At 34.8% G+C, this 15,218-nt stretch overlaps 1 protein-coding gene across 13 annotated transcripts in view; it reads left to right on the top strand.

The window, feature by feature from the left end:
- Positions 1-15,218, top strand: part of LOC126778410 (ryanodine receptor) — a 139,419-nt gene that overhangs the window by 72,147 nt on the left and 52,054 nt on the right. For all 13 annotated transcript variants that reach the window (XM_050501898.1, XM_050501900.1, XM_050501905.1 and 10 more), the window contains 26 exons: positions 139-244; positions 867-978; positions 1,969-2,109; positions 2,233-2,370; positions 2,962-3,114; positions 3,831-3,946; positions 4,536-4,710; positions 5,104-5,207; positions 5,741-5,874; positions 6,165-6,254; positions 7,750-7,874; positions 8,279-8,461; positions 8,605-8,652; positions 8,839-8,956; positions 9,136-9,350; positions 9,665-9,812; positions 10,404-10,598; positions 11,129-11,260; positions 11,685-11,814; positions 12,468-12,616; positions 13,059-13,207; positions 13,515-13,677; positions 14,044-14,236; positions 14,314-14,391; positions 14,593-14,713; positions 15,092-15,185. In XM_050501898.1, the coding sequence (XP_050357855.1) occupies positions 139-244; positions 867-978; positions 1,969-2,109; positions 2,233-2,370; positions 2,962-3,114; positions 3,831-3,946; positions 4,536-4,710; positions 5,104-5,207; positions 5,741-5,874; positions 6,165-6,254; positions 7,750-7,874; positions 8,279-8,461; positions 8,605-8,652; positions 8,839-8,956; positions 9,136-9,350; positions 9,665-9,812; positions 10,404-10,598; positions 11,129-11,260; positions 11,685-11,814; positions 12,468-12,616; positions 13,059-13,207; positions 13,515-13,677; positions 14,044-14,236; positions 14,314-14,391; positions 14,593-14,713; positions 15,092-15,185 (3,510 nt within the window). The remainder of the gene's footprint in view (positions 1-138; positions 245-866; positions 979-1,968; positions 2,110-2,232; positions 2,371-2,961; positions 3,115-3,830; positions 3,947-4,535; positions 4,711-5,103; positions 5,208-5,740; positions 5,875-6,164; positions 6,255-7,749; positions 7,875-8,278; positions 8,462-8,604; positions 8,653-8,838; positions 8,957-9,135; positions 9,351-9,664; positions 9,813-10,403; positions 10,599-11,128; positions 11,261-11,684; positions 11,815-12,467; positions 12,617-13,058; positions 13,208-13,514; positions 13,678-14,043; positions 14,237-14,313; positions 14,392-14,592; positions 14,714-15,091; positions 15,186-15,218) is intronic.

Below are 15,218 nucleotides of genomic sequence, written 5' to 3' on the forward strand. Positions count from 1 at the left end.
AATAATCATAACTTATAATACTCCTAAGCCTTCCCATATTATGTCAGTTTGAGAGAACATAAAGAAAAACCCTTTGGCGGGAAACAATATATAACGTATGTTTAATTTATTTTCTTATTGTTGTTTAATTATCTTCAGGTACCGAACCAATCGCTACAAGTCCACGCTCTGAAGCTGTCCGACATTCGCGGTTGGTCCATGCTTTGTGAAGACGCGGTGTCGATGCTCGCTCTACACATACCCGGTAACAATAATTAAAGCCTTTTCATTTAAACAAGTTTAATTTTTAATATTTAGATAACTCATTAATTCAACAAAAAAAAAAATTGAATTCCTAATTGCATTTTTACTTTGAAAATTTAAACGCCCTCACTTTTTATTATATTAATATAAACAATAAATTTAATTGTACAGCAAATTATTGACTTATTTATTAATTTGGTAAAATAGGATCATACAATTAGTTTAAACATATATTGAATGACTAACTAAGAAAAATAGTAAGTAAATTGAAACTATTAAGAGATGAGAATGTAATGAATGAGTCTGTGTGAGTGCGTGTATGTGTGCATGTTTTTGTGTTTTTTAGGTGATTATGAAGCTTCAATAGTGCAATACAAACTGCATAACGATATAAAAGTCTTTGATTCAATAATAACCTTGGACCACACTAATAGCTTTATGCTGAATTGGAAAAGAAAATACTAACATAGTCATACTTGATGCTTTATGGTTTAAAATAAGTCTTCACTTTAAAGGAGGATAACATATAGTTTTGGCGCGAAAATAACGATCGGATTTTTTAAATTATAAATGTCACGTGTTTATCGTACGCGTTTTAATTTTTATCAATTTTAATATTACAGAGGAGGATCGTTGCATTGACATCCTGGAACTGATAGAAATGGATAAGCTGCTCAGTTTCCATTCGCACACACTCACACTGTACGCGGCGTTGTGTTACCAGAGCAATTACAGGTAAAACAGAGTAAAAATGTCAAAACTATGTTCGTTACTCCAACATTATATAGATATTTGTAAGTTCTTTTTTTATCTTTTATTTTTAAGTGGCCTTTATAGGCCCCATCGTTACACGCTAAATTAAAACAAAAAAACCTCGAAAACTAAGACTAATTCCGTTTGAGAGAGAAAATGTCTTTATAACATGCAATATATCGGGAATATATAACTTGGTTGATATTTCTTCTGTAAAAGAGGAAAAATATAGAACTTCATCAATCATGATATCATATAGGATTTAATTACCCACATTATTTTAAGCGAAGAGTTTAATTTGTTGTTCTTTATTCCCGTGTACCGTTCGTGTGTTGTATGTATAATATTTAAGTATGTTAATCTTGTTTTCTCAAATTTTTAAAGTGCACTTTTTTTTTGAGAAATAAATTCTTAAATCGTAAATGATTATTAGGCAATATATATATAATGAAATCACGTTTTTAGTACGATATGCAGTTAAAAATATTGGGCTTCTATATTTCGCCATATTGATTTTTTAAAATAATGTTTAACTTTAGACGTATAATGATCGTCACTGAATGAATCGGATATTACATCTGTAATAAGATAATATCCCGGGACATTATTCACACACGGCCATCTGATTCCAAACTAAGCAGAGCTCGTACTATGAAAACCAGACAACTGATATACTGCATATACTACTTTTCTTTTGTAAATACACACAATACTTCATGTTTATACGCACAAATGTCTGCTCTGGATGGGACTCGAACCCACAACCTGCGGCGCGAAAGGCAAGTATCTACCACCCGCGCGAACCGGTTCGTCATAGCTCTTAAGTCTCCCCTTTTTTATCGACACTAGCTGTTGCAATAAATTTCCAATTCATGGCCTTTCACATACCGTTTGGTCAAAACCTTTTTTAGGTTACATTGTTAATCGATAGCAGTTCCATCACCACTATACTTTGTTTGTGTGTGATTTCAGAGCGGCGCATGCGCTGTGCCAGCACGTGGACCAGAAGCAGTTGCTGTACGCGATACAGTCGCAGTACATGTCGGGTCCGCTCCGCCAGGGCTTCTACGATCTACTCATTGCGCTACATCTCGAAAGCCACGCTACCACTATGTAAGCTTAACCATCTTTATAAATAAAGCGAGGTAACCATTTTTGTACTTAAGATATGCCAGTGGCTGAATGATACCATACCTTTGCCTTTTCATGAAATAATTACTTTCAATTTTTCTTTAGGGAAGCGTGTAAAAACGAATTCGTAATTCCACTCGGACCTGAACTGAAGGGGCTCTATGAATACCCCGAGATGGGGCACAGCTTGAGATCGCTACAAACGGAGAGTGTACGACCGCAGATGAAGATGACTGATATCGCGTAAGTATAAAATAAGTACCTGATTAATCTATAAACACGTTTAAAAACATTGTAAAAATTTATGCAGATATTTTTATAATTTTTTTTTATAGAATAGGAACGTGGACCAGCGTATGGGCCACCTCATAGTAAGTGGTCACCAACGCCCATAGACATTGGTATTGTAAGAAATGTTAACCATTACTTATATCACCAATGCGTCACCAACCTTGGGAACTAAGATTGACCCTTGTGCCTGTAATTACACTGGTTCGCTCACCCTTCAAACCGGAACACAACAATACCAAGTACTGCTGTTTTGGAGTATCTGATGAGTGGGTGGTACCTACCCAGACGAGCTTGCATAAAGCTAGAGCTTTATGTAAATGAAACTTAATATATCTTCCAAAATTATTTTATACCTTGCAAACAAGATAACTCTCATTTTGAATAAAGTTGTATCTTGGATAATTTGTGTAAAAACGATTCCATTCCACCAACCAGACCTTTATAATCAAAGACAATTGCCGTTTTTATGCAAATGGTCGCGTTTACCTTGCTATTGTCTGGTATCTAAGTGAGTTTTGAATGTATTTGTTTATGGCTGCATAGGGAGAGTATAACCGAGATCAGCAACCTGTACTCTCCTTACTTCCCACTGGAAGTGGTGCGGGAGTTCGTGATGCAAGCGCTGGCGGAGGCGGTCGAGACCAACCAGGTCCACAACCGGGACCCTGTGGGTGGCAGCAACGAGAACTTGTTCTTGTGAGTATCAATATTACAACAATTGACTATACAGCATCAATAGCTGATAATACAAAATAAACAATAGAAACATACCTTTTCATTCAGGAGTTTCGATGCCCGATATAAAAAGAGTTGACTGAAAAATTACAGTTTTAAAAATACCATTCGTGTTTAATTAATTGAGATTTACTTCTATGCAGTAGTTAAACTCAAAATATATTATCATACTATTATTTTTATATATTATATATGTATGTTTATGTATATATATTATTTATTTAAAAAATAAAAGTTAAGTTGATCTGTACACCTCCTTACCGCTTTATTTATTTATTTATTTCATGTCCTTCACCCAAAGGTTGTCTGGACGAGATCGCTCTTTTAGCGACAAGACCGCCTTTGGTACAATAATAGTTTTTTGTTTTTGTTTATGACTGTATATGTCTGTAACTCTTCTGGTGTACAATAAAGCATATAAATAAATAAATATTGACCAGTTTATAATAAAAATAACGTCTCGATCTTACAGAAATAATTGATAAACAAAAACTAATTATCTCTCGTCGGGTAATACTGAGTATATTACTGGAGATAAAAACTCAATAACTTTTATCCAGACCTGGCATTATACCCAAAAGTTGCAGGCTTACAAGCTACTAAACCGAGACATTTAAATATTAGGAAATAACTACAACTGTAAGAGCTTTTATATTTATTTTTACTGTTATTTTCAGACCCCTTATCAAACTCGTGGACCGCCTGCTGCTGGTGGGTATGATGAGAGATGAAGACGTGGAGAAGTTACTTATAATGATCAACCCTGAGACTTGGGACCCAACGTTTGATAAAGGTACGAAAACGGATACATTTTGATACGTGTTAGAATATTATTCCTCTTCGGAATAATATATTTTTTTTTTTTTTTATAGAATAGGAAGGCGGACGAGCATATGGGCCACCTGATGGTAAGTGGTCACCAACGCTCTTAGACATTGGCATTGTAAGAAATGTCAACCATCGCTTACATATCCAATGCGCCACCAACCTTGGGAACTAAGATTTTATGTCCCTTGCGCCTGTAATTACACTGGCTCACTCACCCTTCAAACCGGAACACAACAATATCAAGTATTGCTGTTTTGCGGTAGAATATCTGATGAGTGGCTGGTACCTACCCAGACGAGCTTGCATAAAGCCCTACCACCAGTATTACAATTTATACTATACGTTTTCTAAATAAATAAATAGTTTTTAAATTATTATAAGTAGTTGTTTGTATGAATTCGAAAAGTCTTAATTCTTAGTAAATTAAATTAATTAAAAAAATATTTCATTTTATTAAAAACAAAAATCAAAAATATTGTGATTATAAGGAACTGACTCTTTAGTACATCGTAGTATTATATACATGTAGTCTCAAATCGTTAAACTCCTTACAGAAGGTAAAGATGAGCATCGGAAAGGTCTCCTGCACATGAAGATGGCTGAAGGTGCCAAGCTGCAAATGTGCTACTTGCTGCAACATCTCAACGACATCCAGCTGAGACACAGAGTAGAGTTTATCATTGCGTTCGCGCACGACTTCGTCGGTGACCTGCAGACAGATCAGCTCAGGTAGATTCGAAAATCATTCATTCACGTTTCTTTTTTATAAAATAGTGGATTTATTGGACAGCCAAAAGGACCTCGTTAGGAACCCTATTATATGTATTTTTTGCTATCTATCTATTTATATATATATATATATATATATATATATATATATATATGAAACAGCGTCACTTAAATGGAAACAATAAATAAAAATAAAGCTATGTGACTGTAATCTATTACAAGATATTTATTTTTTATTTACCCATTTAATATAGTTACTTCTGAAGTTTGTGGTTTTAAATAATATGTTCCAAGTTTCGTTTAAAATACATTAAATGAGCTCAAAGTCACGTTTTAAAGCAGACGGCAATTTAATATATACTCATATCTACTGCTTAAATACCTTTATTTCAGACGTTACACGGAAATTAAACAATCGGACTTACCAAGTGCAGTCGCAGCCAAGAAGACAAAAGAGTTCCGTTGTCCGCCGCGGGAACAGATGAACGCCATCCTGAGTAAGTAACAAATTGGTTTCCTGTGTTATGGGCAGCTTTGCGTTTACTTTTTAAAATTTGATAGTCATTAATCAATTTTATATAGTTTGTTTTGTAATAATAATAATAATAATAATTGTATAATAATTAAAGGCAAATATTATATTGATTTAAATTAAATAAAAAAAGTTGGTACATTTTCTAAAAATAATTATTTATATATAGTCGTACATGATTACTTTTAACATATTGCACATCTGGCAATTGAATCCATTTGCTCGTTTACCGCCTCAAAATATAAATAAAATGGGTTTCTTAATTATTACTAAACGGAAATAATTGTAAATAAAATCGCAGACGTAATATTTATACGTATGCAAGATATCTCTCGAAACCGCAAAGGTTTTTAATGTATTTTCAATTTTGCTATCGCTACGATTCAAGATTATGAGAAAATAAAGCATCAAAATATCCAACAGATTTCAAGTCGCTAATATTATCAATTAAAAAAATGAGGTACCAAGATAATGGTTTCTAAATCACTCCTCAAACAGGTTTCAAGCACCTGGAGGACGACGACCCGGAGAACTGCCCGTGCGGCGAGGAGCTCGTGTCGCGCATGAACGAGTTCCACGAGAGCCTCATGGCGCACGTGTCGCTGCACGCGCTGCAGGAGCCCGACGGGGACGTGAGTCGCCTCCCACCATAATCTGCTTGTAGGTTGTAGACAAACGACTCCCTTGGTCAATTGCTCAAGAGGGGCAAACTAACAAACACACTTTTGCATCCACTGTAGGACTTTTGCTGAAGTAAAGGTATTTTTTAAGATCTAAATGTTTATCAAGGAAAACTTTGCAAGTATTTTTGTTTTGTCCATACATCAATTTTATGTAAAACGGTCATTGATCGTATTGTTTTCGTCAAACATTAGAGATTTTGGAAAAACTTGATGCAATTAACTAAATGGTTATGATGTAGGTATCAACCGAGCCAGAAACAAAGCCTGGAGCAATGGGGAGACTCTACAACATAATCAATACTGTTAAGGAGTTAGATGAAGAACCGAAGGTAAGTAACGCTTGTCAATACCGCTTTATTAATAAAACAAAAGTCAGGTTATAAAATTTTAATTGTTTTTATAACTAACAACAAAATCAGGGGTGGACCGTGAATCAGGGGTTTACAGCATCCGATCATGAAAAAACATATAACTAAATCACCAATACACACTATAATGTATTTCAATCATTATCGTTAAAGTGAAGTTAAATTATTTACTGTTTTTTAATTAAATAAAAAAAAATGTAAAAAGTACTAAGTGATATTATAAGTGAGTTGACATCGATTAAAATAAAGTGATAGATTTAAATATGATATTTATATATTAAACAAATAAGCAGGATAGCGTAAACCCCGAATGCAGCATCAAATAATAAATTAAAAAAAACACTGAACAAAACAACTAATTTCTATCTTAAATAAACATGAAGAAGGTCCTAAGAATGCCATAGATACAGGTACAAAGAAGAATAATTTATTAAAATTAAGTAATAACTTATATAATTAAGGTTATTAATGTTAACTTTTAAAGTGCCAAATTATGGAAAATTATTATTAATTAGCAATTAAATATTACGAGAACTATATTTAAATTAATGAAGCAAAGCTTTCAAACGATTCAAATCACATTAGGATTCAATCTAGGTCACCTAGTACATTGACAAAGTCTACGTTCAATTTTTGAGTAAATTATGAAGAAAAGAATAAAAGTAAATATTGAACCACGTGGAATATTGGTTAATGAATCTAACTATTGCATCAACTCACCTCAGGAGTGTTCAAATATATATAAATTAGGAAATATATGACTAATATTGCACGTAGCCGGTTTTGGTGCAAAGACTGGAATTAAACAAAAAATAGATTAAATACTACTCAGACAATAATGAACATGCCTCGACTAAACGAATACAATGTGTTTTACTTACGGTTTGGTAACCCGAACCTCTCAAATGAATTTTACAAAGTAGATGGCATAGGTAAGCCTCCGTTACATGAGATAGGTATATAATTTGAAACGTATATAAAAACCAATATACGAAATATACAAACGATATATATTCAATGCCAATAATCTGCCATATTCACTGAATATAATTAATTCGAATTCATCAGAAAAAATTAAGCGGAAAAACACACGTACACACACATACAAAAACACAAGCGCGCGCACACACATATGCGATTTTCTCGCGGTAATATGAAGCAAGAATGCTTTTTTTAACGGTAAATATTAAAACTTATATTATGTTCTTACTTTTAATAATTTATTTTCTCAAGTTTTGTATTATAAAATTGTAATCCTATATATAATACCAAATAGGTAATAACTGTACAACTATTTCTCTAACGCTGTTGATTGCAAGTAAAAATAAATAAATAAAAAATAATACTCGCTTTTTTATGTCAATAATAATTTCAAGAATAATTGTTATTTTTTTAAGAACTTATTCGGTAATCATTAAAATTTTAATATTTAAAAAATATTTTGATAATCTTTAAGGCAATTGAAGAACCATCAAAGAAATCGCCTGAAGAAAAGTTCAGGAAAATTCTAATACAGACCATTGTGAATTGGGCGGAGGAATCTCAAATTGAAACACCAAAACTCGTCAGAGAAATGTTCAGGTAATAATAATAATTCCCAATAAAAAATATTATATTCCCAATAAAAAATGGAAATCCATTTTGGAATTTGTAATGAGCTGGAATATGTTCTAAAGCTTCTCCTCAAAGGGAGAGGAGGCCGTAGCCTTTAGTGGGATATTAATTATAGTGGGATATTACTTTTATAGATTGGAAAAAAATTTGTGACATGAAAAACAAAACAATTAATATACCATCAATAAAACATTATATTTATCTCTATAAACTCTATAAGTTACGTTTAATATAGTCCTGCTGATAAGAGCCCACTTAAATAAGGGAACTGTTGCATGTACAATAGCTTGGTATTTAAATCTATGTACAATATTAACACCAAAAATATCTCTTTGTTTTCAAATAATATAAAATATTTTAAAATGTTTCAGCCTCTTGGTCCGTCAATATGACGCAGTGGGTGAGCTGATTCGCGCGCTCGAGAAGACGTATGTCATCAACGCGAAGACGAAACTGGACGTGGCCGAGATGTGGGTGGGTCTCAGTCAGATCCGCGCCCTGCTGCCCGTGCAAATGAGCCAGGAGGAAGAGGAACTAATGAGGAAAAGATTATGGTGAGCGAAGCTTTCGACTTCTCCCAAACGAGGATGATGATGATGTAGGGAATTGGGGATTCTTTCAAGCAACGATATTATTATTCACAGTTATTATAAAAAAACCATATAATTGTTAAAATTTAAAAAATAATTCCTCGCAGGAAGTTGGTGAACAACCACACATTCTTCCAGCATCCAGATTTAATCAGGTAAAGAAAACATTTATATATCGATTTTAGTTGTTAATATTTAATGAAAGAAATACTTATACGCACATATTTGATGTGTTTGAAGTCACATTTAGATTATAAAATTTAATATTTAAATTTTTTTTTAACTTTAACCAATCAGCATAAATCCTACGTTTTTGATAAATACTCATGTCGGAACACCAGAGTTCTGCGCGTGCACGAGAACGTGATGGCGGTGATGATGAACACGCTGGGCCGGCGCGCGCAGGCGCAGTCCGACGCGCCCGCCGCCGCGCCCTCCGCCGCCGACGACAAGGAGAAGGTGCGCCCGCTGACTTTGTCGCGACTTCATACGAACCCGTAACCCCGTACCAGCCTGTGACTGTCCCACTGCTGGGCTAACGGCCTCCTCTCCTCTTTTCGAGGAGAAAGTTTGGAGCTTATTCTTATATTATTAATATGAAAGCTAGCTTAAAATATATATATCTATTTATTTGACAGGACACGTCTCATGAAATGGTGGTGGCGTGTTGCCGTTTCCTCTGCTACTTCTGTCGTACCGGCCGCCAGAATCAGAAGGCTATGTTCGACCACTTCGACTTCTTGCTCGAAAACTCAAACATTCTTCTCTCGAGACCCTCTCTCAGAGGTTCTACGCCTCTCGACGTGGCGTATTCCAGTTTGATGGAAAATACGGAATTGGCTCTGGCATTGAGGTTTGACTTTTTATTATAAATTACTATCAGATATCTTCTAAATTTTTAGTTCGACTTACGTTTTTTCCCTAAATATAAAGCTATTAAGCAAAATCATTAATTAGCTAGATTACATACACATGTCATGACATAGTGTTATGTTCAGTTAAGTTTCTTCTTGATTTAAATTATTTTCCCAAACAGTTTACTTTTACTTTTCATAAGTAATTGTAAATGACTTCAAAAGAGCTCCTAAAAGTCTATTCGAATAAAGTAATTTAATAATTGGATTCTGACTTTCGTATGACGATGAATAATATTCATATTTGTTACAGAGAACATTACTTGGAGAAAATCGCAGTTTATCTGTCTCGTTGTGGATTGCAAAGCAACTCTGAGCTGGTGGAGAAAGGGTACCCCGACCTTGGCTGGGATCCCGTGGAAGGTGAACGTTATCTGGATTTCCTCCGTTTTTGTGTTTGGGTAAGTTCAAAAACTTTAAAACCTTACAGATTATCTTAGTTGTCGTTTAATTTAATACATATATTTGTTATTTATATTAAACAACCGTACTAATAAGTAAAATTAATTAAAAGCTTGTATTATAACGTAACAGCCTGTATATGTCCCACTGCTGGGCTAAAGGTCGCCTATCCTCTTTTAGCGGAGAAGGTTTGGAGCTTATTCCACCACGCTGCTCCAATGCGGGTTGGTGGAATACACATGTGGAAGAATTTCAGTGAAATTCGACACATGCAGGTTTCCTCACGATGTTTTCCTTTACCGTTAAGCACGAGATGAATTATAATCATAAATTAGGCACATGAAAATTCAGTGGTGCTTGCTCAGGTTTGAACCCACGATCATCGGTTAAGATTCACGCGTTCTTACCACTGGGCCGTCTCGGTTCTTATATGTATTATAGTACAAAGTTTTTTTTGTTGTTATATTCTATAATTATATAATGATCTGCTCACGTATCTACCAAACCGCATTGATGTAGTAGGTTCCAAACCTCCTCAAAAAGGAGAGGAAGTCTTAGCCCGCCGGTGAGACTTTACTTACTTTTTTTAGGTAAACGGTGAAAGTGTTGAGGAAAACGCCAATCTTGTGATCCGTCTCCTTATTCGAAGACCAGAATGCTTGGGTCCAGCGTTGAGAGGTGAAGGCGAAGGTTTACTTAAGGCCATTGTCGACGCGAACAAAATGAGCGAAAGAATCGCCGACAGACGGAAGTTAAGAGAGATGGAGCAAGAAGGTGACATCAATGTGAGTAATGGACTGTTGGTCAGTTTTTATTAATCAACTAGCTGTTGCCTGTGGCTTCGCTTTTAAGTATAAATAAAAGATAAATTATTTTTTGGAAATCTATGATTTTAAAGTAACAAGCATGAAACGTCATTCTAGTTAGAAAAAAGGATAATTAGGGTTTTTTTTTTAATTTGAGATCAATGATTATTCTTTTATAATTATTATTTTATAATCTTCACTAAGCTTCCTGACTATGTAGTTTTATTTGATATAATATTTTATAGTGACCTAAATGGTTTGAAGGAAAAATTATTTTTTATATGCATTCCGATATAGGATTCTGTTTTAAACATATTTACACATTGCATATTATTACTTAATTGGTTAAATAATACGATAAATTCTATCATTAAAGTTTCAGTTTTAAATACTTTATACAAATACCAATATAGACTTTCGTTTTAACGTTCGCTATGGATGTTTCGAAAGCATGCAAATATCGTAGGTACTCAAAGGTAGCGTTATTAAGCGAGTGGTTTGCGCGGCAGTTCAGCCACCCGCTGCCGCAGTCGGAGGACGACGAGGACTACATCGACACGGGCGCCGCCATCCTCAACTTCTACTGCACGCTCGTCGACCTGCTCGGCCGGTGCGCGCCCGACGCCGGCGTCATCGCTCTGGTAAGTAGATAACTCGACACAGGCACGCCTTGGCTAGTTCCTCGACTAGGTTCCTAAACTAGGTTCCTTACGGTAGAGATCATTTCATATTTGTAAATTTAAATTCAAAAGTGTTAAAGTATGTTTTGATTGTGTAACTATGTACAAATGTAATGAAGTTTCTAATTAATTGTAATTTTACGCTCATATTATAATTCATTTTCTTTTATTTTATAAAATATAAATGAACACAATAAAAAATATGCATTATATATATTTTTTATTCGAACTTCATTTATCTTAAAATTGCATCTAATATTTAAATATTACAATATACATTTTTATTAAAAATAAATAGAGACTTTACAATTTACTTTACAAACAAGTTATCAAATAACAATAATATAAGCAAATCAATTAATATGACTTTTTACATTTTCAACAGGGGAAAAATGAATCGCTCAGAGCTAGAGCGATCTTGCGATCTCTCGTTCCTTTAGAAGATTTACAAGGGGTCCTCAGTCTCCGCTTCACACTCAACAATCCCGCTGCTGGCGAAGAAAGACCTAAATCTGGTGACTATACAACTAAATTTAAATTATTCCTTCAACGACAAATATATTTTACATAATTATGAGATATAATGAGCACTTACAGTATCACCAGTTTATTTAATGGAATGAATACCAGTGGCAGAGTATGTATTTAGAATGTACGCTCACCTGGTAGATTTATATTCGAGACTAACCATCGGATAGAATATATATCTGCCCCTAAAAACAATTAACAAAAACATCTAAAATTGTTTTCAAAAACTAATACTAATATATTAGTAAATTCATCGCCTGCGAAGATTGTCTTGGAGATTACGCTTTATTGCTGAAATTCGGTCAGCAAAGTTATATATTGATATTATTATTATACATTTAATATAAAAGCGTTTATTTGTTATGTATTTTTTTAATATACCTTAAATAATTTTATTTTTATTTTATTATCTTAGGATCATATTAAAATTCATCGTGATATCTAAATTGCTAACAAAATATATCGACACTATGCTTCTAGGGCAATCTTTCTTATTCAAGAAAGTTATTAGATTTTAGTATTAGATAAAGTTATTATAATAAATTTGGAATATGTACATAATAGTATAAGAAAAACATTATTAACTTCATCACGTAATGCAATCGATAACACTTCATTATCTTTGATTGTTTTGTTACAGACATGCCCTCTGGTCTAATTCCTGGACACAAACAAAGTGTGGGATTGTTTTTGGAGCGAGTGTATGGAATCGAAACGCAGGAGCTGTTCTATCGACTATTGGAAGAGGCTTTCTTACCAGATCTGAGGGCTGCTACAATGCTAGATAGAGTAAGTTGAATACAATATTGTATTAATTAAATGTTGTTCCAGATTAAATAATGTCCTGATATCCTAAAGCTATTGTGTTTTATCCACATCAACTTAAAATATATTATAAGCTTTTTGTCTATTCGTGGTGAATTCTATTTTCACTTTTTTACGATGTACTCGGGCATCTTATAAATACGATAAACCCAAACGAACGGATAGAGATCAGCTGCAGGCTTTATTCAAATTCGTACTCGGGAAGAACTATTGTTAGTTTTTTTACAGAAAACCTATTACTTTTTCCGCCCAACACGAAATTTCAACCTCTTAAGGAAATCTTCAGAAATTTCAGAAATCTTTAGGCTAATCACTAGACCAAGAATACATACAAACACAAACTATGCAATCTTTTAAGATTCATTCATAATGCGGTATAACAGTAAATCGCATGTTTTTGCTTCAGAATGATGGTTGCGAGTCTGACATGGCGTTATCCATGAACCGTTACATCGGCAACTCGATCCTTCCACTTCTCATCAAACATGCCAACTTCTATAACGAGGCGGAGAATTACGCCAGTTTGTTGGATGCCACGCTGCATACAGTGTACAGGTAAGCACCAAATAATATTAAGTTGGGAACTTTTGAAAAAAGCAGTTTTACCATATTAGCATTCCGACATCAAAGTATTCGGTTAACTGTACCGTTTAAATTTGCATTTAATCAAATGATTCTCATTATCTAAATTCCAGTACGATTCGATGGTTGACGATTATGGGCACTGGTTCGTTCTTAAGGTCGTGAAGTTATATGGTCTATATAACCTTTCTCATAGTATGTTCTATCTAACGCTTATATGTTGTTTGCAAATAATCGTTTATCATACAAACAGTCAGTAATAGACATTCCCGTGTGTCAGACTCTCCAAGAACCGCATGCTGACGAAGGGTCAGCGCGAGGCGGTGTCGGACTTCCTGGTGGCGCTGACGGCCGCCATGCAGCCCTCCATGCTGCTGAAGCTGCTGCGCAAGCTGACCGTCGACGTGTCGCGCCTGTCGGAGTACACCACTGTCGCGCTCAGGGTACGTGTCGACACATGCACACATACAGCGTTATATTTCTTTGTTCCAACGTGAAGGGTATATAAATCAGTTTTACTGAAGATAGTTATTGTTAAAAGTCATTAAAGGATTATTATAACGTAGCGCATGGGGTCGGCACAGCTTGTTTCTCTCTTTCATTCATCTCATCTTTAGTCAAATCCCTTCTAGTAAACATAATATTTTGAATTTTTAACTATTCCGCCCATATCATATGAATATTATCTTATATCATAACTCCCAAAATTTCTATATCTATCACAACGTTATATACATACGGTACATTTAAATAGTCAGCACATGGGATTTTTATATGTTGACTGTTAGATGTTGATGTGACGTTTACAGCTGCTGACGCTGCACTACGAGCGCTGCGCGAAGTACTACGGCAGCACGGGCGGCCAGGGGATATACGGCGCCTCCTCGGACGAGGAGAAGCGACTCACCATGATGCTGTTCTCCAACATCTTCGACTCACTCAGCAAGATGGACTACGAGCCAGAACTGTTTGGGAAAGCTCTACCCTGTCTTATTGCCATAGGTATCTGAGATAAAATTACTAACTTTAGAATTGGAGGATCTGAAGATTATACAATTGAAAATTTGTTTTTTTTTCAGGTTGTGCCTTACCACCTGACTATTCGCTATCGATGAATTACGACGATGAGTTCTACGGAAAGGAAACGCAGAGTATAGGTGATTACATTTAATATTACTTTTCGAGGATAATCAAAATGGCCCCGTGGTCGGAATGCGTTAATCTCAACCGAGGATAACGGATTTTAAGACAAGAACAGATGAGTTTGCATGTGCTTAATTTGTATCTAGCATCCTTGACAGAAAATAATTCCCCAGTACTGGACTACATACAGAGTTAACTTTTATACCACCAATCAGGAGCCGATAACCCACAATACGACCCGCAACCCATCAACACGTCATCGGTGGCGCTCAACAACGACCTCAACACGATCGTGCAGAAGTTCTCCGAGCATTACCACGACGCTTGGGCATCCAGGTAAAAATATACAATCGAGTTTATCGAGATAATTACAGGCACAAGGGACATAACATCTTAGTTCCCAAGGTTGGTGGCGCGTTGGTGATGTAAGCGATGGTTAACATTTCTTACAATGCCAATGTCTAAGGGTTGGTGACCACTTACCATCAGGTTGCCTAGATGCTCGTCCGCCTTCCCATTCTATAAAAAAAAGAGTTTAGTGCAATCAGATAAATCTTGTTAGATGATGAATCAGAATTGATAGATTGTTAGAGAATATGTTTATTACGTATATAACAAATTCTATATAAATAGTATATATTAGTATTCAATTATTTATATATGTAGCTTGTTCTATGTTTTATTTATTGTATTATGTGATATTTATTTTATCAGGAAAATTGAAAACGGTTGGGTCTACGCGGAGTCATGGTCTGATAGCCAGAAATCTCATCCAAGACTCAAGCCATATAACATGCTTAATGATTACGTGAGTATATGATGACATTTTTACGTATTTGAA

This window comes from Nymphalis io, chromosome 26 (assembly GCF_905147045.1).
Source record: "Nymphalis io chromosome 26, ilAglIoxx1.1, whole genome shotgun sequence".
Lineage (NCBI taxonomy): Eukaryota > Metazoa > Arthropoda > Insecta > Lepidoptera > Nymphalidae > Nymphalis > Nymphalis io.